We start from the raw sequence: 25,098 nt of genomic DNA, 5'->3' as shown, positions 1-25,098 counted from the left end.
ATTAAGACAACCTACCGTGGTTGAAATTTGTTTTGAAAAAAAACTGTGTTAGATTATAGGTGCTTTGTTTCAGAAGCTCCAATTTATCTTACATCATTCGTTGCTTTGAAGGATGGTTCTAAGGACGCATTTATTCGAAACATTCACCTTCTAGAACCCGGTTTTTTTTTCTAATAAAGACTTGTGTGAAGGTGCGAAACTTGTTTTGGTAATATAGGCAGGTAAAATACTTGCAGTACGTTTTCCTCAAAACGAACAATTCCTTCGCAATGCCAATACACCGTCACTACCGGGTTTAAAGAAATTGTATAGTTTAAGAAATGATTTTTTTCTGTTTTTCAATGCGAGGTAGAGTCGTACTATTTTCTCCCCCAGGGATCTATGTGGGCTGGATTAACACGCATGTTTACAGAAGTAACCTTGCAGTCTTACTGCCGGTTCTGGCTTTGCTCCCTAAAAGTGGTTCTGAAGCCGTTATCACTTAATCTGTGCTTCACAGAGCAGCTCGGTGGTCAACCACCGTGCTTCAAGCGAGATAATCTCAGCTGCAGTGTCACCCCTAACTTTTAAGTCCACTCCAAAGTAGTTTTCCCCATGCGCTTATCGGGTTGATAAGGAAAATGTTTCTTCGCACACAGGTCACTCTTGCCTGGTCTTATAACGCACACTTTAAAATTCCCGAAGAAATCTGATAATACTAGTATTCGATACCAGCAAAGCACGCAAGAACGCTGTGCTGTACAAAAGAGTCTGTATGGGAGTTATTGCAGCAGTTAAATTTAAGCCAACCGTATACAAGGGTTTGCTCGATGGCTATAAACTTTAGTTCGTTTCGTAAAAATACAGCGGCTTATCGGTTGTGCGTAGTAAAGATAATATTTTGCTTCCATAGGCACTTGGGGGACAGTAATGAGGCAGGCAGCAGTTCATTGAATTAAGCACTTTTCTTATTGCGTGATGCATTCACGCGAGCAAAATTGTTTCAACAAGAAAGCTTAAATGGCAGTTTCTATTTGCAGCTAACGCGCGACATTCAAACCTTAGCCAAACTGCACAAGTGATGAATTACACACTCTATGACTGCAGCTAATAAGGCTGAGTAGTTATGTGGTGCAGCTATGTACGTCATAAATTCTATCCTAACAGACAAAGGGCTATTCATTTTATCACAGTTGAAGCCCACATATTTAGCTTACACAAGAATTATGTAACTTTTGTTATTTCACTGTGAAGAAATATTTACGACAAGTAAGCAAAACTCAATGTATTCTTAGATGTGTATTTGCGCAAAGTTGTCGTTTATTGGCGTTGGGAAAAGATTCAAATGGCTTGCCATTTTATGGTAATTGTTATGAAGTAAACTGGCTTTGCGATAAGACGTTTTTATTGGGCCCAGAATGTTGCCACACGATCAAACTGTACGAAAGCCTAGCCATAAACCTAGTCATAAATAACTTTGCACCTCCGCGCTCACTTAGATGACACACATAGAAAGGCAGACGGGGCCGGCGCGGTTTTGTTTGTTCAGCTACCGTTCCATTTTTCTGTAGATGTTTTAAAGCAAAGCTTTCATTGTCTCGATGATGGAATCCGGCGCACGTAAAAACGCCCTACAAGAATGTCAAATCTTTTTGACGATGATGAGAACCATTGGTTAAGTAAGAGATTGCGAAACTGCCAAGCTATATTAGGTTGAAAGTTAATGACCTAAGTTTTTAAAGTGAAGGGCCAAAATTCCAATCGTTACGCTCAATAGGCACTGCAGGAAAGCCAAATTACAAATTATTTTTTAGATATGCACATAGGGCGCACCAAGAAAACATGCTTCCTGTAATCACAACTGCACGTGGGTCCCTTATGTTATGAAGCCAACATTTATCCGATTGAGCCATTCCATCACGGCGAAGGAGTTTGGATTTTGGATTGACTTTGACTGAGGTTGCATAGAACAAGGTTTTGGGATTTAACCGTCTTTCTACTCAGAAAGGAGCTTTGTTTTTTTTTTATGACCGCCTATATTATATGTGAACGCTTGATAAAGTACGCACTCGTAGTACATTTTTGAGACAAGATTAGTATAACACACTTACCCTTGAGCTGCGTAGTGGAGTGGCTTGTTTCCGTATAAGTCTTCTGAATCTACGGCAATGTTGCCGAGAAGGCTTTGTTGGAATAAATCCATGTTGCCGGCAAAGCAGGCGGCGTGCAGGCATAGCTGGCGTAACTGTAAAACAATGAGTGTTTATAAAGATTATTTGGCTGCCAATGTTCAGCTTCACATGAGTTATCGCAAGCGAAGATGTCGTTCCTGTAGTGGGACCTGCAATAAGTGCCACGAACAGTGTTGCTATTGATTTACGCGGTCAGAAACATGTCTGAATTGTATCCGAAAAAATGTAGCGAAAGCGCTACTCGGCTCGTTTAATGAAAGTATTTTAGTAGGTGTACGGCAATATTGAATCACAAATCAATGCTACGAGCAATCCCATGGGCTGTGAACGCGGGAATGCGGATGTATATTGTTCGCATTCATTTCAAGGCGCCATTGTTTCGCCGTCAGACCTACCCTCTCTCTTCGAACGCGGGAATGCACCAGGTTTGCTGCCCCAGTGGCTTCGAACAGAATGAACGCGTTGTAATGACACCCCACTGGCTAAAATGCGTCGTGCGGCTCCGAACACAGGTTTGGGGAAGACTGACTTCGCCATTGCTAATTCGAACGCCTTACCTTAGCGCTAACGTTAGCTGTGGTGTTTGGCGTCGTCAAATAATAGAAGCCGCGTTACGTACAATAACTTTGACGTTCCTTTTCAAGTCATAAACCTAAATAGCATAGCTATACAATCGTATAGTTGAAGATAGGCTTAATCATATATTCAAGAACGCAGTCAAATTGCAGTCATTGGCCGGTAAGTGTAACTCATTTTCGCCGCAACGAGACCTTTCACAGTTACCACATGCCCTTGATAAGGGGTCGGCCAGTGATGATGACCACCACAGTCAGAGTGAGTGAGTGCATAACTTCATTGTGCCCGAGACAGGGGTAAGGCAAGAAGTAAGATGGTAGTCTCCATCATTCTTCCCCCCTCGGACGGCGGCCAGGAGTCCTTGCGCCCTGGCTGAGTCTTCGGCCATCTGGACGGCCCGGAGTTGAACGTCGGGGTTGGAACTGAGCTTGGTCTCCCACTAGTGCTTTAGGAGTAGTGTTAACTTTTAGGGGACAGGCTCATTAAATTTGTTCAAGGTCGGTTCTTCATGCACATAATATACACTCATTTTCATATAGTCCGGGGTAACAATGACTGCACGTCACCAGGTTCGGAAAAGTGTAAGACTGCAGTAGACGCCATGCCACTGACTGCCACTTTCCCAAGGTGCGATGAAGAGCGGGATATCTCGGCCTCCCTAATCTGTAATGATAAACTATCTCCCTATAATTCACCATGCGATCCCTATCCCCCAAGCGGAACGATGCCTCAGGTCTGGGCAGTCTTGGAAGCTCAGACCTCGAGCTGCCCCGTGAGCATTTTTGTTTCCCGCAAGTGCAGATTGCGCCGGTAACCATATAATTCGGACCACTCGGATTCTTAATTCTTTGAATCATCTAAAGATTCCTCGGGCCTCAAGTGAGACCCTTCCCTTAGTGAAGTTTATGATCGCAGATTCGAAATCACTTATTATGAATTCCGCCTTTGCAGAAGGAAGCGCCAGTGCAACGGCTGCTTCTTCACCTACCATCGGAGTGTCCGTACGGATCATTGCGGAGGGTATGTAATAACCCTGGCGATCGACTACTCCCACGGCCATGGCGTTGTGTCCACGGCACTCGGCCGCGTCCACGTGGACCGCGTCATCAGAGCGGTCAAATCGCTTTTGGCGGGCTTTGACTCTTTCATTTCTCCGCTGTCGGTTATGCACGGGATGCATATATCTGGTTCAGAGGGGTTGTGTTTACACGTGCGCTCTGCTCGGTAAAGATATGCATCTTTTTTCCTTGCTGAGCCTCGTAGGTGATTTGAAGCTCTTGTAGGATGTGTCTACCTGTTGTGCTTTTGGAGGGTCTTTCTAGCTGCGGTATTTTTGGGGGATTCTACAAGCTCGTCTACGGTGTTGTGCAGCCTCTTCGTTCCAAAGCGTTCATTTGGTGCAATATGGGCATACGTAGTGCCTCGCTTACTGGCTCGCTTAATGATGTATTGTTTTTTTTTTCTTTCATCGCCTTTTAGGGCAAAGAAGGACGTGACGTAGACTATGTGGCTATGGACAAAATCCTGCATTAATCTGACGAGTTTACCTTCTTTCATCCATAATGCGGTCGGAAATTCTGGAGATGAGGCGGACTGTTTGGTGTACACTCGTTTCGAGCGCCTGTATGGTTTCGGTGTTGCAACCATTGGGCTGTATGCGAAGATTAAGGACTCTGGTGCTCTGTGCGAGGAGAATTGGTCTGCCGTCCGCATAGACCGGGATATTGGGAACAACTCGTTTGCAGCCTCTCCTTTGTGGTCTGTAAATAAGCAATGCGGGTTTTTGTGGCGAGCAGCTAAGGCCCTTGAGGGTGGCACATGCCACTACCACGTCTATCACCTGTTGTAGTTTTTTTTTATTTTTCCATCAGTCCCGCCGGCAACCGACAGAGTGACGTCGTCAGCATATATGCTGTGGTACAATCCCTATATGTTGTCACATCATAAAAGCACCATGAAAAGATTGTGGATATACAGAGGCGTGTATTATGACTTTGCAAATTCAGTATGGTCTCACTATTGTCTCTCAGAACAAAAAAACTCCTTAAGCAACCACATGAGGCTTCCTTAATGAGGGCTTTGTGTTCAGTTAAATTGCTGATATCAAGCAATTAACCACAGTTTAGACCGGACCACGGGAATGCCCGTTCGCCGTGTTTGCCACCTTAGTCTCAGGGCAAACAGTGACAACAATGTCACGGTTTCTCAACTCTTTATAGTCCACTTGCATGCACGATTATTGCTGGGCCTCTGTGCGCTGCCAAAATTCTTGAATACACATATTGTGGCGCTCTCAATAGCTGTTTGCTTACTACTGTACATTTCAGTTTAATCGAGTAGGCTCTACATACACGTATCCGCTCCAGGCATATAAAACGCCTGAAGTAACTTTCAACGTATAGGGTCAGTAAAGATGGTCTGTGACTTCGTTTCCCCCAACGTCCGGTGTCGATCAGGAACCCAATCACCCGGGCTCCGGTTGAATTGGCAGGAGGCTGGCAGGACGATGGTGTTGAAGTTCTTGGAGACGGCGGTCGAATTGACGAACTCGAGCCGTTTGAGGTTGATTAAGTGAAATGAAAGTTTATATACAGCTATTTACAGTAGGATAACTGGGTACATGAGTAGTAAAAGGAAAAACTTCGAACTTCAGCTAGACGGTAGCTTCGAGTGCGCACAAATCACTCGAGCTCCTCAACTTCGTCTAACTCTCCTATTCTCGGAGCGTACACAAACCGCCCGAGAAACCACGGCCGAGACCTTGTCTCGCCGCAGGATCCGTCTAGTTGCCCGGTACGGCGCTGCACCCTAAACTTCCGACGCGATCCTAACCTTTATCCTAGGAGGCTCAGAAATCCCAGGCTAGCTTCAACGGTCGAGACTCCTTGTCCCGCCGGGTACTGCCCAGCTCGGCGCTCAGACAAGAACGATTTCCAACGGCCAAGTTCGGCTTTAAAAAACCTCGAGATCACCCTCTATTGGGAACGCCCCTGTAGCTTTCGTACACGCGTAAGGGAGTGCCCAAATTCACGTAGACAGCTGTCACTCAGCACCCCACGGAATATTCAATGAGGCGCCGCCATCTTTGGGTCAACGGCACGGTCTCAGACGAGCAGGTGCGTGCGACCCCGCGGCGTTAGAGCGAAATACGGCGACAGTGCACTGTGCCGGCCGGGGCGCGTTAACAATGGTGTCTTACGCGCGCGCGCTTCGACGCCGGTAATCCAACCACCTCCGCGCGTCACGCGGACGGTTCCCGGAATCCGGCGGTGACGTCTGCTTTCTCAATGGGGGATTATCCCTGCGGTTTGCGGTGGGCCAGACTATCCGTCTCCCGCTGGCGCCGTGACGAATTGGCGACGGCTGCAGCGTAGAGTCTGCAGTGCTGGGCCTTGAGACAGAGTGGCGGGTTCTCACACGCAGCCCGGGCGCCTGGCCGCTAATCTCATAAGTGGGCCTTACAGGGTCCGTGTACGTGCTTTACATACAAAGACCTTTGCGTTCGTGACAACTTCATTTCTCCGTGCAACACTACGAACACTGGTCATGAATAAATCCTGTTAGCACTACGCGTATTCGCCTTGATAACTTTATAAGAGCTCACCTCCTCTTCCTTTAGAGTGAGTGCGTGGCGAATGCAGTAGTCAACTGCCTCAGAAACTTTCTTTGGATGAGAGGTTCTTGTACCTATAAGAAAACAAGCCGACAATGTTGACAAGAAAATCCCGTGATCAGCAAATGCTCTCCACAGAATCCCGCGTTCAACGAAACCAGCCCACAGCCTAGGTTTTATAACTTTTAACGAAGAGTGGGGCTCCAGTACTGTGACGTTTAGCTCTGCTTAATTTCTACTGAGGTGTACAATTTGCGTCAATTTATGGTCAAGGTTCCACGTGACAACAAGGCCCCTTCTGGAATTGAAAAACCTACTACCGCCTAAGTTATGTAGCTTTTATGCTAGGATATTTTATATCAAGAGGGAACGCCATTGCGCGGGCGTTGTCCGCTGCGGTGCAAGCTGCGTTACCAAAAAGAGGCCCCGCTCCGCTCGCCAGACCCACTGAGCGGACAGTCACAGCAGCTGGCTGGCCCAAGCGAGGTGAGCGCCTACTGAAAACTCCGTTTCTTCAGTTAAAACATAAGCGACGAAAGCGCGAGAGCGCCTACTATTCGGCAAAGATACCACACACCTCAATGAGGTTTAGAACGGAATTAAAAGATGTCGACCGAAGTGCGAGCCTACTTTTTTGGAGTGCCTAGAAAGAAAGCCTTGTCTTCGCTATACGAAAGTTTAACAGCTTTTAAATAATTTTGTACCATTATATCGTGTAAACAACGAATTTATATAAAAGAGGTGGAATAATGCAATAAACACGTAATTTGGTTTGTTTGAGTGCCGAAAATATTAATTCTTATGTCTCCTTTTCGATGAAGTTTTGGTTTACACGTCCCCAGGGCACGAACAACGACGCGAATGATTCCCTCTCCAGGGCGATGATATTATCGGTCTCTAAAAGGCCTCTTGCTGCTCACGCTATAATAGTGCTGAGCAGGCCGCTGGGACTGGAGCATAAAGTCCAAAACGGAAATCTAATACTATCCATCAGTTTAACCATATCGAACGCAACCATCCGACCACACAGTCCTTACTTTCCAGGGGATAACAGCGGCGGCGCGGTTGTCTTTATTGCCGACCGGAGGCTGTAAAGATGATTCACGCAGTTCGGCTAACCTCATATCCTAGGTGGCTCTTTTAGCTAGCGGTGTTTCTCCACCATGGACTCCCTTTTAAGTGCTCTGAGCTCCTTTTTTTTTCTTGCGATCGGAGGGTGAAAATTAAGGCCCTACTAAATCAGGCCAGCGTCGCATTTTCATGTTACTTTCCTGTAGATTTCTTTCCTTTTGTGCACACTTATAAATACTACACCTAGTTGCAATTGTGATTCTTTTGTACACAATATCGTAATGGCGCCCTCACCCTGTACGAGCGCGGCATTCCAGTTTCAATCAAAGATGTGAATATCATGCTCGAGCCGTAAAGTTGGCAAACATAGACATCGGTACCGTTAAGCAGCTTCGCATAACACTGGCTGGCGCCTCAAAACCGAAGGAATTATCAATCCTACTTGCTCATTTTTGGCCCTTCCACAAGCCAGCTTACGCACGGGCCAGAAAACTAAAAATACGTCGACGTCATTTTTTTGCGCATTCTGCACCTCTACCGAAATAACTCTTACGTCATGCTCGCAAATGGTCACAGATAATTTTCTTGGCTCGTGGCGAACAATACAACGCCTCAATAGAGGAAGACCTAAAAGTGTTTTGGCTGTGAACTTGCTCGGCTTTAGAGCAATGGGAGGGGGCCTGCTCTCTTTGCCTGTAAGGTTCTTGTACACAGAATCAGAGCCCGCACATACGTACGAGTAAGCGGCGCAGACTCGCCTTTGCGCGATATATAGCAAAAAGGCGACGCTTCCCCCGGAGGCACGAGAACAAGAGAACAGTTTTTTTAAGCCAGACGTCAGCGTGTTCAGGTGATTAATACCCTTATATTACGACAACCAATTTGCGTGCATGTAAAATTATGCATGGGCAGACATGACATGTCAACTAAAAGGCAAGAAACAGCACTAAGCGTGACGCTAGTAAGGAAGCGGACCAATGCTGCTCCCTAACCTGAGAGCCAGCAAGAACACTTCGCAGCGCACTACGTGGTCACGCTGCCCACCGATAGTTTGCACAGCACTCTTTGAAGAGATAAGCAAACTGTTTTAGGGCCATTTCAGATAAGCTCGAACAAAGTGTGGCTGGTCGACCTCTTTGATTTGGTGGAACTTTTTTATAAATTGCAGAATATTCAAATGTCGAGATGCAGCAATGTCGAGATTCAATTTTGTCTACCTGTAAATTTTTTTGAAACGCGGTAAGTTGGACCCTTGCTTCTACATCCCTATGCGCCTCTGCCAACTGTTGCGACGTCTATCTACAAAAATATTTATGAGGGACAATTCGTAAATTTTGTACTCAATATAAGCCGAATTTATATGTATCTAAAATGGTTTTGCTGCTGTCAAGGCTGCAATTGTTTCGCAATAAAATGTCGAATTAGGGTCACAGAACAACTTTGTTAGAAATCTGAGCCTAAATATTACGAAAAGGTACTCAGAATACAGCTGTCAAATTTTACTCAAGTCTGCTTCTTACAGTTCTGAATAAGCAGTCGGAATAATATAATAGTATTCTACACGGTTAGGATGCAACGGGAACGCGCTTTTGAATAAAAAACTGAGAAACGCAAATTTCTCGAGATGATATAAAGCCCATATCCTCAGTTTATCTCAAATTTTCCTGGATGTAGGCCTCTACATGTACAATAATAATCAAAAACATGAAGCATCATTTTGTTCCTGCAACGCGTACAGCGCGAGAAAGGAACCCTATTCACCGGGCTTTCCACGACGTACTGTAGTGATAGAGACTTCCCTGAGGTTTGTATATATTATGTACGTTTTGAATAAAAGGCAAATCAAACCTTTATGTTTACAAGAACAGAGAACTTAATGATAAAAAATGGCATTTTTAGTGTCGACGTTGGCAGTATACCAACCAATATGTGCCCAAGTTCATTGGTTGGGGCGAAAACGACAAACCTCTTGGGGTCAGCCCCGTATTCCAAAAAACGCTGTTTAAATTTTTTCAAACTCTCCCAGCATGTTGACCGCTAAATGTACAACTTTTAAAATGCCTTGCATCATATTTGTACTAGAATATGTGCAACGCCCCACTCCTATAAAGGCAGAACCGCTGAGACGTACTCTGAAAATGCACGCACATCTTAACAAAAGGGATTGATGTTCTACAGGTTCAGTTTTTAGAGCTGCATCTGGATTTCATAAAGCGGTGACTTTGTTTTTTTACGTGTGTTTTACCGTATCGAACTAATCCATATCCCCAACACACTAGATCTACGCACACAACATTTCTGAATGCGCTGTATTCGCTATATGAAACGAAATATTTCGCAATTTGAAAAGTTACACATTTCTGCGTTTTAGTTTGCCAGGAATACCGTGTGCTTTCCTCCCGTAGCGACCCCGCTTTTGCTTACTGGCCCGGACGCGCAATCGCGAGGAGCTCCGATTGATTGGGGACTGCAAATTGGGAGCCGGGAATACTGTACAAATGAAAAGCTGTAGTTCTCAACGCAACCACAGAAAAAACATCACCTGCGTTGTACGTGATGCCGAGGAAACTTGGGAACAAACGCTTCAAGACAAAGTCAATTAGGGAAGAATTCCGCACGTACAAGCAACGCTATCGTTACTACAGCACTCAGAGGACCAAGCTTAATGTCTTACTCCTTGCAACCTGGAGGAGTCAAATGTAATCGACACGATGAAATGCGCTTTTGCGTGTACAGTGCCAAAGGGCACGTTTACATTGCATACATGAAAAATACCAGGAACAAAACTATAGATGTCAGTGAACTGAACTCTGCATTCATTTTCAGCGTGCCTTCAAATCGATGCTATTGTGTACGAATGAGAAGTAAACTGAAAGGCCAGCCTCGCATGATCAAAATACTGATTATTTCTGCAGAAGGTACGGTTCGAGGGGGGTGCATTTGTGGTTGTCGCGTGGGAGCCACGAGACCTTCTTTTAGAAGGCACTTGACCTTAAGAGGAACCCGGATTGCACTTGCAATGAACGTATGCGGCGTATTTGTGCGAACCTTTAAACACGTGGCTAGATTTTACAACACAAGGAAGATCTCTGGAATTGGAATTCATACCTCTAGAAACATAGAAACTGTAGTTTAGGAAAGTGCGCACACTTCCCCTACGTGGAGCAAAATGAACTTTGCAACTACCACGGCAGAAAGATAGGAATAGTGATGTCCAGTGCCTGCGTTCCCCGATATTGAATTTTCACACAAGTGGCGTAAAATTCAGCAGGCACATGTGATACATATATACAAGCAGAACGGCCTGTTTACACCCTTTATGGAAACTCGAAATACCTTTATTGTAGCAACCTCATCTAGGCAGGTGCCACACACAACTATACAATTTAGATATGGTGACCAGTGTTTTCGGTGTGAAACGTTAACTTTGGCGCTGCAATTGTTCTACTGTAGCCTGTCTAACATTGTGGGAACTGTGATATTTTGCCTTTTGTACAAACAGACCGTATGTATATATATATATATATATATATATATATATATATATATATATATATATATATATATATATATATATATATATATATATATATATATATATTAAGGATGTAGCTATATCACTATTTACGGTTTGAACACCCCGCGAAGAGCATGGCTGACAGGGCTTCATTCTCGCGCTGTACACACTCAATATTGATACGAAGCAAGGCGTTTCTACTTCTGACCGAAGTAAATTTAGCAGTCAACATGTGGTAGAGTTTTCCAAAAATTTATACTACGCTAGTTTAACATGTGGTGCTCCGCCTAACAGTTTTCTTTTTCCCCCATAACTCATATTCTCAAACTTGGGAGTAGACTGTTTCTTATAATGCCAACGTCAACAATAAAATTGCCATTTTTAAAATTCTCGCTTATTGTATCCGAAAGTGCTGATTTATCTTTTATACAGAACATACATAATCTTTAAAAATGTGAGCGAAGTCGCTGTCACTACAGCACGTGATGGAAAGCCAGACGGATAGGGCTACTTTCCCGCTTGTAAGCGTACCAGGAACAAAATGATGCAACGTTTTCATGCTGATTATGCAAGTGCATGTAAAGATCTACATCGGAGGAAAATTGGGGAAAAAACGCAGAGTTCTTTATAAAATACTGAAATTTATTTTTCAGTTTTTTCTTCGAACTTGCGTGCCAGTTACATGTTAGTGGTACAGTATACAATTATAACATACGCAGTACTTATTTGAACTGGAAGAAGAACGCGTGAATAAAGTTTTAAAGTTGTAATTTAAGTACATTTAGTATCGTTTAAATCAATTGTGGAACAACTTGCGCTGTGATCCCAATTTAACATTTTATTGAGAAAAATGTGTATCTTAACAGGTGCAAAACATATTAGACAAATGTACAGCAGGTGCAAATTGAGCGAAAACTTTACTAATTGGCCCTCATAAATATTTTCGTAGCTAGACGTTGCTAAAGTTGGTCGAGGCGCAAGGGCACGTAGCAGCGGTAGTCCCCTTTTCCCGTTCGAAAATTCGAAACTTTTTTAGAGTTAGGCAAAAGTTTTTCCGTGGAGAATATCGCCGAGTCTTGACATTACCATAGCCGGGAAATACAAAACATTACAAGGAAATTCAAGAGGTGGACCAGCCTCACTTTGTTCAATTTTATCTGAAAACAAGCTCCAGCCGTAACAGGTTTTCTTTCTTTACCTCTGCGAAGTGTATTCAAAGGTTTTGGGAATCTTTTTATGACAGTTTCGGAGAAGATTTGAATTTAAAATTACCCAAAGCCATTTTAAAGCACTGCAGATTTGTCCATTAGAGTAACGAATTTATACGCTGCAACAGCTTACCTTCGCTGCACGCGTCTGCGCTATCGACTGGTTGGAGAAAGCGGGATTGGATGCACCACCCAGGGCCGTCAGCAGACTCAACAATAACGTCCCCATCAGAGTTCACGTCAACAACTTTGCCAGGTTGAAGGAGGCTGTCGAGTGCCGCGGCAAACTGAAATACAACGTCCGTTTAGTGTCTCACATTACTGCATATCCCATCTGGAACTGTTTGTGTATGTGGTGAGATTGCCTAGCTTCTTTGGGGTTGCTGTGCTTTGTCCTAAAGAGCCGGTATCTGAACCCGTCTACTACTCTGGTGGGGCTATTATTTCGGGAAAATTACCAGCTTTAGCATCCTCCCGTATTTACGCGATTCTAAACGGCCCCGATTCTAAGAACCCTCCCCTACATTTGGAAAAAACGTTTGCAAAAAAAAAGCTTTCATGCGAATCTAAGCTCCCCATGTTCTAAGCAACTATCGCAACATAGATTTCAGACGCGTAGAAACGGGACGGAGGTGACGTTGTGGCCAAGTATTTATGATGTTTTTGATTACAAACCATTCCAACGCAAGAGAAGACGACCTGCTGCGCGATACTGAGAGCGGCGTCCCAAGCAGCACAGCGGAAGCGATTAGTAGTGAGGATGACTCAGTATCCGACTGTACCCGTGGGTTCAGTCCCTGCACCGATTCTAATTTAATATGTACGAACTAAAACATTATTCCTTGCACCCATCCGGCCAAGGCGCGGCCGTAAAAAAATTGGCGGAGGGGAGCGTTATGTTTTTCGAATGTGAGCACCTTCCTCAATTTGGGCATCGCGATCGTGAAAAAATTTAGTGCCCTTCCACTTGTGAAGGAGGCTGTCCTGCAAACAGCCCACCCTCCACGGAGGACACGAAACAAAACACGTTTGTTTGTAATTTACGACTGAGCATACCTCCTAACCGGAACGAAATTTGGAATAGTCCCGAGCTCTGTACTAGCGGACAAACGTAGAGGTTTCGCTTTCCCTCCCTCCTCGTGAGCATCTTACTGTTTGTGTAACGCGCCAACCATATGACCACAGATGATACCGGACCGGTCGTATTGGGCTGTTTGCCGGCCTCGTTGAACCTCACGCCAACACAACGGTGATATCATCAGTAAAGGTATGAAACCTATATCAGTGCGTGCCCGCCCCCCCCCTACCGCCCTCCTCCCCTGAACCCGTGCACGCATAAACCGGCAACCGGCCATGAGTGGGTGCTTAGAAGTGAAAGGGGCTGTCGAACATGTCACACTGAAAGCCCTTTAAGCTGAACGAGTGATATTGGCCCAGGGCGGCGTTCCAAGCGGGCCAGTTGCTGTTCATCCGGGAGGGGTTCGCAGCTACACGGCCAGCTTGAACTTGAGGTGACAACGACGGCGGCACTGGCTGTCCGTGGTTTTCGCGCCCATTCACGCTTCTGTTAGTGCTTACGCTTCTGGAATTTTCGCTCTTCTTCCTCCAAGCGAGCGACTTCGGTCCGTCCCATAGTGAGCCTACACATCGAGGCCCTCGACCTCTATACAAGTGTACACCCACGTGGGTGTCCCTTTCGCTTCACAGTCGTAGGCATCTCATTGCCTGTGCAACACACGAACCGAAACCGCTCGATTGTGGAGGACAGTTAACGGGGTGCATTGACCCGTGAGACTGCCATGTTTAAATGTCCCACCACCACAACGGGTCTCTCATTGGTGGCGGCATTAAGCCCTGCTCTGCATGAATGCCCACTCCCTTCACCCCCGGCAAAGGGGATAGGCACCTAATTAGGCGTGAAATACTCTGGCGAACGGAGAGAGAAAAACGTTTTATGCGACCAGACTAAGATATATTACTATTCTTCCGCCTTTATAACTATGACCACCTGGTCAACGATGGCTGCCAACGCGGGAATGTTGCTGGGCAATGACTTTCAAGCTAAAGAAGAATGTGCTCGCGCCGGCGTCTCAACGGGGCCAGTTTCTTTCAACCGCCGGCGGCCGAGGGGGAATTTGAAGCGGCAACGCAGCGGCTACATTCCCGGCGGCGGTGGTGGCGACGGCTTTCGGGTGTCTTTACATCCATTCGCGCTGGTGTTGATTCTTCGCACTAATCTCATAACGGCGCTTTGTCCTGTGTTAGCCGACTGCGGAACTTGTGAAAGAAGCATCAGTGGTGGCGACGGGAATAATCTTTGGGATAACCGTCGTAAAATGGACGTAGGCAGGGCGAGGAGGAGGCCCGGAGTGGCACCGAGTAAATCTGCTTCACCGGAATAAAAACTGGGCGTGTCAGACTTAAACTGCTTTGCAGGAGAAAGGAGGTGCTTAGAAACGAGTGAATACGGTATATATGCTGAGATGAAAAAACGCCAAAAAAACTCTGTCCTAGCCTCTGATATATGAGCACACCCGTGCATAAAGGGTATTCCAGCAAGTCATATATGCACAAGAAACGTCTGTAGCAAGTATTTGAAATACACGCCTTAAACGCAAAACAAATCTTCATTAAGTTCTGTCCTATGAAAGCAAATTTATTCTTTTGCTCCGTGCTTGCATTGTAGAAAAAATTCCCAACAAAATTCTGAAAAATCTTTACAAAGTGTCCGCAAAACATACACATTGAAAATCGCGCTCACGTGACCCATTCGTTTCGCGATGTAGGCACAGTATCTCAAGTAGTGTAAACAGGTATAATTGAGCAGCATTATTTGCTTGCCTTATTTTCATCCAGCATACTAGTGCTGGCTTGAAAACCCTTTCTCTCAAACTTTTTCCCTCGTTGATTTAATTCCACCCAAATTTCTGTTACATCGTTCATTATTTTTTAAAGATTCGAAACAAACCCAGATATACCTTGACTTCATAAAAGCAGAATAACAGCGTTAAGGTGTCAATGGTTATTCCGTCCCACGCAGTTATCGAGAAAGGTTTGGCACTGTGATTACGACCTTACGAAATGATTCTCTCAGTGCTCATTTATTATGTATGAATGCCATGAAATCGTCATACCTGAGATATTTCGGTACGGTCAATGTCGGGGTTGTCGTCTTCGGAACATTCATTCACAACGTCGGGTAGAGCGTTCCCCGGAGACATCTGAACAGTTTGTTTTGTATACCGTTGCACAAATTGGATCACCTCATTAGAGATTTTCACGACATCTCCGGGAGCATAAGGTGAAGACTGAAGAAAAAGTTCAGTAATATTTTTTTTTGTAGGACTTCGTACTCACACGTAATAAGAAAACTGTTAGTCCGCATACACATACGCCTGCAAAGACAAACTATCGGTGCGTTTATCACAGTACAGTACACATCTTTATTCGATTCATACATAAAATACCCCCGCCTTCGTCCAGGTAGACACAACGGTCCCAAAGTTAGCAGTGCCCCAATAAATGTATAAGAATAGGTTGATATAGAAGGAGGCGGAGCAGTCCGCTTCTTCTAATTTATCGTGCAGTATACACGTATAAAGGCGGTTTGACAGTGACGTAAACGAATGTTGCTTTTGTTATTACAATAAAAATTCAACCTCGTGCTAAACTAAACATTGTTCAAATTTATTATAATTGCTAAGAATTGGTGAGCAATATTGTTAGGGTGTAACCAGTTCCGGGACTCAATATATGGTATGAAACAAAAGGTTTGTACAAACCGCAGCAAAAGCTCTAACAAAGCGTGTTGCCCGCTTGTGCTTAGTGCCCTGCTCGAAATAATGACGCGTAAAGAGCACCGATTTCAAAGTTGCCAAATTTTTACAATGAACTGTTTCGATCACTGGTTTGGTCTTCATAAGGCAAAATATCCTAATAGAAAAAATTGGCTAGCTGATCTTGCTGAATAAAAGCACCCAGAAAAGAATGTACCTGTAGAGAAGATCCCCTTTGTTAGAGTTCAAGCACTGGGGCGTACTTACTACTGATGCAAGTAAACGGGACGCCACGTGCACAGCTGCAGTCAACAGTACTATGCAAATTATGTATCGCAATTTTTCATGGCACCATGTGCCATGCCAGCAGTTACATCCTCTTGTATAGTCCGTGAGAGCCTTTTTTATGCGTTTATATCCCATATTTCCGAATTTTTCCACCCAACGTTCATGATGATACTTTAATTTCCTGTTGGAACTAGCCCAACAAGACTCATTGCGAAAACGCGAGACATCACTTCAATCAATCCTGCACTTATGTTCCCTTCCAATTACACCCGAGGATTTCTCCCTTCAAAATGCTAAACTCTTAGCCAGAAAGGGCTAAAAAAGGAACTAAAATACAGTGTTAGTCTTTGAGGGCAACAGTTCATCTTCAATGGGAGTGTATGTAGCAGAGTGTGTGCTGTGTGCATAAATACGGACAAACTGTTCGTCCCCGCCGATCTATAAGGAGTAACTGAAAGACGAAACACATGTATTTAGTCACTTTGCTGCATCGGTATCCCTTGTAATGGCGTCGTCTTTGCCATTGCGCGCATGTGTCTGTGGACAATTTCAGATTTTTAAAACACAAGTCATTGCAGTCAGTGGGTGTTTTATATGGTGCCACGGGAGAAAGTATTGATGTTAACTCTAAGAAAAGCGCCTAGCGTCAATCGAGCGGCGGGTAATGACAAGGAGCGGCGAAGCGCGATCGACAGACGCTTCTCGGTGAGGTTATGTTGATAGGCTGTGTTGCATACGATTCGGGCGAGGTAATAACGACCAATGAAAGATTTTAAGCCCGTCAATAAATGACACCGTTATTAGTTAAAATAGCAAACCTTGATCCCCAAGCGTAATGAATATGTATATGTTTAACAGAAGAGAAAAAATGCAGTAGTTTCTGCTGACAACAGCTGCAAAATAAAAATGCTCGCTACAGGTCAACTATTTTGACTAGACGACGACTTGATTGCTGTTTACAAGAAAAAAACTATGATTGTGAGGCTGTACTTAAAATCGAACTGAGCAAAAGTCCCTAAAGATAGCAAAGCACTAAGCGCGATGCGCAAATCGCTGTCACGGCCGCTTCCACGGGTAGAAAGTCCGGCACCAGTTGCAATGAATCTATCACCTGGCACAGCACTACACGCTGTACGCTTGAATATTATCTACCGGCGCATCGGTCCGATGGCGTGAAACAATGATGGAGGCATGCCCTATGATAATTTCACGGCACTTATTCTGTATTCTTTGTGGAAAGCTCGCATGGCGGTTCAAAATGCTGAAGAGGATGCTCGAACAGTGCGAGAGCACTTCACTGAAAGCGTTGCTTATATAAGAGAAGTTTATAGAGTCATGCTGGAAGAACCTGAGTGGTTACCAAATTGAATGTTCTAGAGCAGTTTCAGGTGTTTGAAGCTACCCACTTCAGCAACTGGTGGCTGGAGCTACTAATTTGTGTACTTGGCGGTGCGTTTTGTGTGGTCGCCAAGCAGGCAATAAAGAAAAAAAGACGGCGTGGTGCAGTGGTAGCGCGTTGGGTCTCTTGTGTGTAATTGCGAGCGTCGGTGGTTCGATCCCTGGTGGCGCCGACCTTTTTGATTTTCTGAGACTCTCAGCAGTTCAACCTTGGAGAGTATCGGTATGGACCAACCGGGTGGCATACTAACCGTTCATCCTTTCACATTCATTCCCCAAAGTCAGTAATGATTGTGGCAAAGGCTGTTAGTCTCCCAAAGGATGAACTTTTGTCCTTTTTGCCTGAGAGTGTAGCTTCACGTAAGAAGTGTTTATAATTGTAAGTAGCCGGGAAAGCACTCAGTGCATAGTCTATACCGTTGCATTTTCTGCGTAAGCGAATGCTTTCAAGGTGGAGAAAGTGGTCAGCGCCAGCCAGATGATACAAATAGACCACTAAACAGGAGAGTGACAAGCACAGAAACTTGATGAAACTTTAGGTGGGGTAGGCAATGTCACCAGAGCGTTCCCTGTGCTCGCATATTTATAGCTTTCAGCAGTAACGGCACTGACAAATTATTTCAGGAAAAGTGCAACATGCCATAAATGGAACGTCTTGAGCAAGCTATGGTATCATACGGTATCATACGTCCCGTCTCGAGGAACAATTGAGGTCAATGGTGTCATATACCTGTTGCATCTCCAGCCCTAAATGAAGCCCTTAGGTTTGGGCAACTAATAATTTACATGAGTGGGCAGCAGGAACTAATATAACTCTCCGCTTGTAGGTAAGGTAAGAAGCCGATTAGCTGGCTGAGAGATCAGCGATTGCCATCGAACAGTCTTTGAAAGCACTCGTAAGCAAACACTGGCGATTTTCAAACTGTTCTTGAAACCATGAACGGTAATAGCTTCGTAAGAACTGATGATTCTGCAAGGTTTATGAGCACCAAGCAGGGAATTTTAAAGCCATTTCGACATTATGTCTTCACATACCCATCCTTGAATAAATCGCGGTTAAGCAGACGTCCAGAAAGGCATCAGGTACATTCTTGTAAGCCTCATACGTATTTTAAGCGACCCTTGCAGAAACTCTTCAGTGGAATAATTGTAAGAACCATAAATCTATTTTCGTTGCATCTAGGCATGAAAATTGTAATTGAATAAAATAAAAACCTGCGGTGGGCAATTCTGAGAAGCGCCACCGATTACAGAATCTAAGTAACCATGAAAAATAAGACACTGTCTCAGCAGCTAGGAACAGTAATGCTATTGGCATATGAGTGCCAAGTTTAAAAGTCCCACGCTCTATAATGTATTTTAGTTTATTTCGGACATAAATAGATGCATATAGTTATGTAAACGAGGAGTGGTAAAATGAGACTCGTATGTCTTCTTACACAATCTAACACTACCGCCAGGGGTAACCACTAATTAATGCATACCGTATTTTCCTCCCAGCATGATCAAACTGGGGCGTTTTTGTGTTAACGGGGCGAAACTACAGGACATGCAAAACGAGGCGGCGTTTAGGACTGCATAACTTTTGAGGTTTTGTTGCCAAGGTGGCAGAAAAGTTTAAAATGCAGCTGAGGCGAAACAATAGCAACAAAAAGGGGGAAGAGCACTTTTTAAAACTGAGGCCTACTTTATACCCAATAAATTACAAGTGTCTATTCAGCAGGCAGATCAATGTCATGCAAACACACTCTTTGCTATGTTGCTGCATTTCATCTTCGTTCATTTTTCAGGCCAACGACGCTTTATACGAGAACATTCACGTTGCCGCCTTCCTGGCTTTGCTAGGTTATGCAGTCGGTGTATGAACATTTCATCTAACGTGCAGCATTGATCCCCTTGTGAAGTGTAAGTCGTAGTCGTTACCATGTAGCACTGACAGCCACCTGGATGATTTGTGCATGCAACGCTGCATTTGAACAAAACATATTGATCTCCAAGCTTTCTTTGATTTCCTTCTTGGTGGAAACCCAATGATCCCCTCTGCACATGGTGCAGAGCTTCTCGCGGGACCTGAACACCATCCTGAAGCGCCGACCATGCTTGGCACATGAAGTAATAGTCATGTCCCCGACAAGCAATCCTGCTGCTCATTATTCAACAGGTTTGCTAGGTATACAGTGAAGACGAGTACTTTACAGAGGGCATTCTTGTACTTACATTGCTGCTAGCAAACATCAGGACGCAAGGCAGATCTTGAATGCACTCTGGCAACACCGCAAGGAGTTCCCCCGTGAGGCGAGGAGAGCCGCTGTCGTCACACGCAGCATTCGCCACTATCTTTCCTAAGGAATATAGGGAGAAGATGGTTGGTGATACGTACTTAGTAGAACCGGGGCAACAGTGAGTCCCTGTTCGCGTTTTATGTCGTAAAGTTACTAATTCAGTGGTGGGATTGCGTGCGGCTGGATCGGTCATTTCCGATATATATTTAATGAAACCTTAAGTAAAAGTAATGAAGTGTTTTATTTAAATTTATTATATTTTTTTTATCACGAGACCTACCCAGGACAAGGAAAGAGAATGTAACAGAGCTTGTGTAAAAATGCAGCAACTAAATCAACGCAGAGTATGATGTAAATATCCATAGAGTTTATTATGTAGGAGAAGGGACTGTAGAGCGTCCGTGTGTGCATCAGAAGCGAGAGTCAGGTGCGCAATTTGATAGTGTCGTCCTAAATTAATGCTGCGGAAGAGACTTTAAACAGCCCGCTGAGCTCCGCAAGATCCAATACCGGTTCTTGTTACCGAAAATACACGGCAACAAATACGTCTATGCAGGAAGCACTGAATTCAGTTCGCAATACGGATTGGAGGAGTCTGTAGAAGACAATGGACTATTTTTTACACACGTTGTGCTTCAGAAGGTTATCCTAACCCTCAATCCTGAAGGCCCCTCTCTAAGGAATGGTCGCGAACTGTTCGAAAGTTATAAGACATATACATCTGACCATTTTAAACTTGTAAGCGTCTCAGAACGCAAAATTGCACGGTGACACAGGGCCCACCGTGGAGGATGCTTCTAGAGTTGCCCAATTTACTTCAACTGTCCCGGATTGGTGGAAAAGGAACACAGTCGATGTGTTCATCGCGTCTAAATAAACGCACGCACCTACCTGCCGCATCACGTTTGAAATAACACTTTCACAGTCGTAGTCATAGAAAACACGGATCTATAAGCAGTGCGGAATCCAAGCAGATACAGTGCCAACTTTGACCAGTGGAGTGAATACACACACACACACACACACACAACACACACACACACACACACACATATATATATATATATATATATATATATATATATATATATATATATATATAGTAAAAATGGGTATAGCTTCTAACAAAACTGTTTATTGGTCGGCGTTTGGATCGGATGCCGATCTTTCTCAAGGCAACATGTCGTATTTCTGTGCACGTATTTATAGGCTCGTCATCCAATGACGCCGAAAAAAGAGAGAGGGGGGATTTGGGGAAAAAGGTAGCAACAAACACACTCTCGGCGAGGAGAGGTGAAGGTTTGCAAAATAGAGAGAGAGAAAAAAAAGAAGCAACAGAAAGGAAACCCAAAACAAAAACAAAACTAAACATGCAGAAAAGAGAGAGGAGTACAAAACTCTTTCAAAACGCTGTCCTCCATCGTTCGTCAGCTTGTAGAACGAGTGACAGGCAGCGCCCGCTTCAGAGGGGGGCTGCTCTGCTTAAGAAACGAATGCGGAAAGCAGTAACAGGGACGCTCTCATACCATCACTGGGAGGCACAGAATTCTAATGGTCACTGACATTACGGGAAGAGTTGACAGGAAGCGGTCGCAGCCGCACACATTTCTCAGTGACGCCAACCCTACAAAACAAACAGGCAGGCTCGTTAAGATTGTAGGTACGATCTCCGCACTGTGGCTCAAAGCATACACGATTCCGCCTACCGGCAGGACGGGCTAGCGCCATTCATCATTCTTAGCTCTATTCTTCTGCCCTGTCCGGGCAGCCGATAGATCGTCCCTGACCATGAACCAAGGAAAAGGAGCTTAACTAATCCTCTAACCGCACGCGGGAGTCGCGCGGGTCCTTTGTTGGAGCAAACGGCGTCGGGCGCCTCGATGTTGTTTGTGGCATATGCCGCCTGTGCGGAAACCCCAGGAAGGGAATAAATAAAATAAGAATAGCTTGATTACTTGTTTAAACAACCCAGAGACTTATAATTTAAATAGGGGATTATTCTGCAGCCAGATTATCAACAGCATGTATAGACGACATAATGCCTGGGCTAACATAAATTCCTGCCTTTACGGTATTGAATTTGTAAATAATGTAAGATTCACGTTGTTCGCGTTCTTTTGTAGTAGAAAATCCACTCTGTAAAAGTGTGACCATGATGAATTCGAACGGGTGGTTTTCGGAGTTAATATGTCGTGATAAGGGTAGATCCGGGAGTGAACGAACATGTGCGCGATGGTTGTTGAAGCGCATGCGGAATGCCGTGTCCGTCTGGCCAATGTATTGGATACCACAAACACTGCACTCCAGAAGGTACACCACATTAGAAGAGTCGCAGTCGAGTGTCGCGTGAATTAGATGCTTGAAATGGGAGTTGTTGCTTTCTGCCACCGTGGTTGTCTGCATGTGTTTACATACGCGGCACCGTGCCTTTCCGCATGGTCGACATCCACCCTTGGGTGCCCTCTCAGTTTTGGCGTGTACAAGGTAATCTTTAATATTTTTGGGGCGCCTGTATACGACCCGAGGAGGGGTGGGGAAGATTTTCGAAAGCCGTTCACTGTGTTGTAGCATGTTGAAGTGCTTTTTCAAGATTTTGTTTATGTTTGCGGAATTGCCCCCGAACGTCAAAACTAGGTTGCTTCTCGCCTTCTGGTTTAGTTCTTTTTCATGGTGCAGCAACTCTTGGCGATCAAGGTTGACCGCTTTGCAAATAGCGTCGTTGACTATGGGTGGTTGGTATTGTTGCTTCGCGAGTACATTGCGCAAGTTTTCTGCATTTGCCTCGAAGTCCTCGGTGCCGGAACAAATTCTCCTAAATCGGTGGGCGTGCGAGTATGGGATACTCGTTTTGCAGTGGCGCGGATGACAACTGTCGAAGTGCAGATACTGCTGCCTATCGGTAGGTTTTTTGTACACCGTAGTGATCAGTTCTCCTTTGTCTCTGTTTATATGCACGTCAAGGAAATTGATTTCTGTGGTTGAATAGGTATAAGTGAATGCGATGCTTGGATGGGCCTTGTTGAAACTTTCGATGAAGTCGATTATGTCGTCCTCCGTGCCGGTCCAAATAAGGAATACATCGTCCAGAAAGCGTTTGTAAAAGAATGGCTTAATTTCACGGGTTGATAGAAATTTTGTTTCGAGATCGTTCATGAATATATTACCGTAGTTGGGTGCCATTCGAGTACCCATCGCAGTGGCGTTTATGTGTAGGTAATACTGTTTGTGAAATTCAAAGCTATTTAATTCCAGCACTAGCTTGGTCAAAGTTTCAATGACTTGTGGGCTTGGCGACTCATGGTCCCGATGTATGCTGTAGGATTAAACCAGGGCTTCAATCCCATCTCGGTGAGGTATATTTGTGTACAGAGAAGTTACATCTAGAGTTACAAGGAAGGCGCCATCAGGGATTTTTATGTTGTCGATTTCCCGTAGGAAGTGGTTAGTATCACGAAGATACGACGAATGGGTAGCGGGTATTTTCTTAATCAGGGAGTCTATGTAGCTTGATATTGGTTCGGTGAGAGTGCCTCTTCCCTAAATTATTGGCCTACCAGGGTTCCCTTCTTTATGAACTTTAGGCAACATGTAAAACCTTCCTGGCGTTGCGTGTGCTGCTGTAAGTGCTTTACAGAGGCGTGACTCTATTTCCCCAATTTTGACAAGATTATTTAGTGTTGTTGTTATTATTTCCTGATGTTCAACAGTTGGATCCGCGTCAAGTTTTTGGTAGAAAAATCTGTTATTTAACTGACGGTGGCCTTTTTGAATGTAGTCTGGTTTACTAAGTATTACAATACCTCCACCTTTATCGGCCGGTTTTATGACAATGTCTGTTTGATCACCCAGTGCCTTAAGTGCCTCGCGCTCCTCTTTAGAAAGGTTCTGGGCCCCTGGTTTTCACAAGCCTTCACAAGGACGATACGGCCTACCCCACATGCCCCAGTACAACTAGCCAGCTGCAGCCAGTGATACCATCCTTCGCCCAGGTGGTCAGCTCGAACAGTCCCTCTGCTAGCAGTAGAGAACCGGCGCCCAGCCCGGTCACTCGCCCGAACGTCCACCGAAGGCTTACAGCTGGGAGTGCGCGTGCAACTGTGACCCCCCAGAAAGGTGACGCAGCGTCGGCGGACTCCACGTGGAAACCCAGCGAAACACCTTGCAGCGTTCTTTCTGGGGCTATCAACAAAAAACCCCAAAAGCCTCGTAAAGCACCGCAACCAGCCAAACCCATCGACGGATCAAACAACGCACCACCTGAACAACCCCAAGGCCCGGACCCAGGGCTCTCAGCCACAAGCGTATCTCCGTCGGAAAACCTGCAGACGATCGAGCCCAAGCCCGGGAAATCAGAACTCAACCCACGGACTGCAACGAGCACGCAACCTTCTGACCCCCAGCCGAGCGCGAGAGACTGCGAGATTCAGGAATCCAGTCCAGAAAACGAGAAAAGCCCTGCCACCCCCGCCGTCAAAATGTACGATCTCTGAAAACACTGTGGCTCTGCACGTTGCATTTGCATGAATTGACACCCTGGCCGCGCAAATGTTCCGACCTCCTCTCCCTCAGATGACACGCGTGATCAGCTGCTGACGCCTAATTTTTTTAAGATAAGGAAAACAATTGACAAGCGGGTGCGCCATGATCTACATGTGCGTACACTCAAAATATATCTAAAGGCTGGGATCGCCCCCGGGGCCTTCTTCTATCATTACCACCATCGATGCATACGTTTAACAAACGCGAAACACAAAATTGGAACGAAACTCTTAAATCCGCATCACTTCAGCTAATTAAAATCGTAGTGGATCATTGTGATAATACACTCGCGTCTCTGAGGGTGGAGGAGCTTCGTGCTAGGAATAATATTGTCCTTTCTGCGCTGGAGGCCAGCGAACTGGAACTTTTTGAGAAAAAGAAGACAGATGAAATTATGAGAATCAAAATTAAAAAATTGTCAAGGGATAAAGTTCCACACTCAAACGAGTGTTCTCAAATCAATTCAGCTCCGCACCACACGGACATTGGAAATCTCAAAATTACACCCCCAATTCCACCCTGCAAGTCGAAAGAAATGTCAAAAACTCAAAAGAACATAGATGAAAACATAATTAACCTATCCGGGGTACAGCTTACTATTCATGAGCGGTCATTCATCTCGCGCGGGCTGACATTTTGCCCAAGTACCGGCCGATACA

At 44.9% G+C, this 25,098-nt stretch overlaps 1 protein-coding gene across 6 annotated transcripts in view; it reads right to left on the bottom strand.

The window, feature by feature from the left end:
- Positions 1–25,098, bottom strand: part of LOC144147054 (uncharacterized) — a 148,167-nt gene that overhangs the window by 50,530 nt on the left and 72,539 nt on the right. For all 6 annotated transcript variants that reach the window (XM_077679083.1, XM_077679082.1, XM_077679084.1 and 3 more), the window contains 5 exons: positions 19,836–19,960; positions 15,291–15,464; positions 12,290–12,443; positions 6,352–6,434; positions 2,091–2,224 (listed from right to left, as the gene is read on the bottom strand). In XM_077679083.1, the coding sequence (XP_077535209.1) occupies positions 2,091–2,224; positions 6,352–6,434; positions 12,290–12,443; positions 15,291–15,464; positions 19,836–19,960 (670 nt within the window). The remainder of the gene's footprint in view (positions 1–2,090; positions 2,225–6,351; positions 6,435–12,289; positions 12,444–15,290; positions 15,465–19,835; positions 19,961–25,098) is intronic.

The sequence above is a fragment of the Haemaphysalis longicornis genome, unplaced genomic scaffold (assembly GCF_048455015.1).
Source record: "Haemaphysalis longicornis isolate Haplotype H1 unplaced genomic scaffold, Haemaphysalis longicornis Haplotype H1 scaffold_7, whole genome shotgun sequence".
In the NCBI taxonomy this organism is placed as follows: domain Eukaryota; kingdom Metazoa; phylum Arthropoda; class Arachnida; order Ixodida; family Ixodidae; genus Haemaphysalis; species Haemaphysalis longicornis.
Note: the sequence above shows the minus strand (reverse complement) of the source record. Positions and strands in the feature narration are given on the sequence as shown.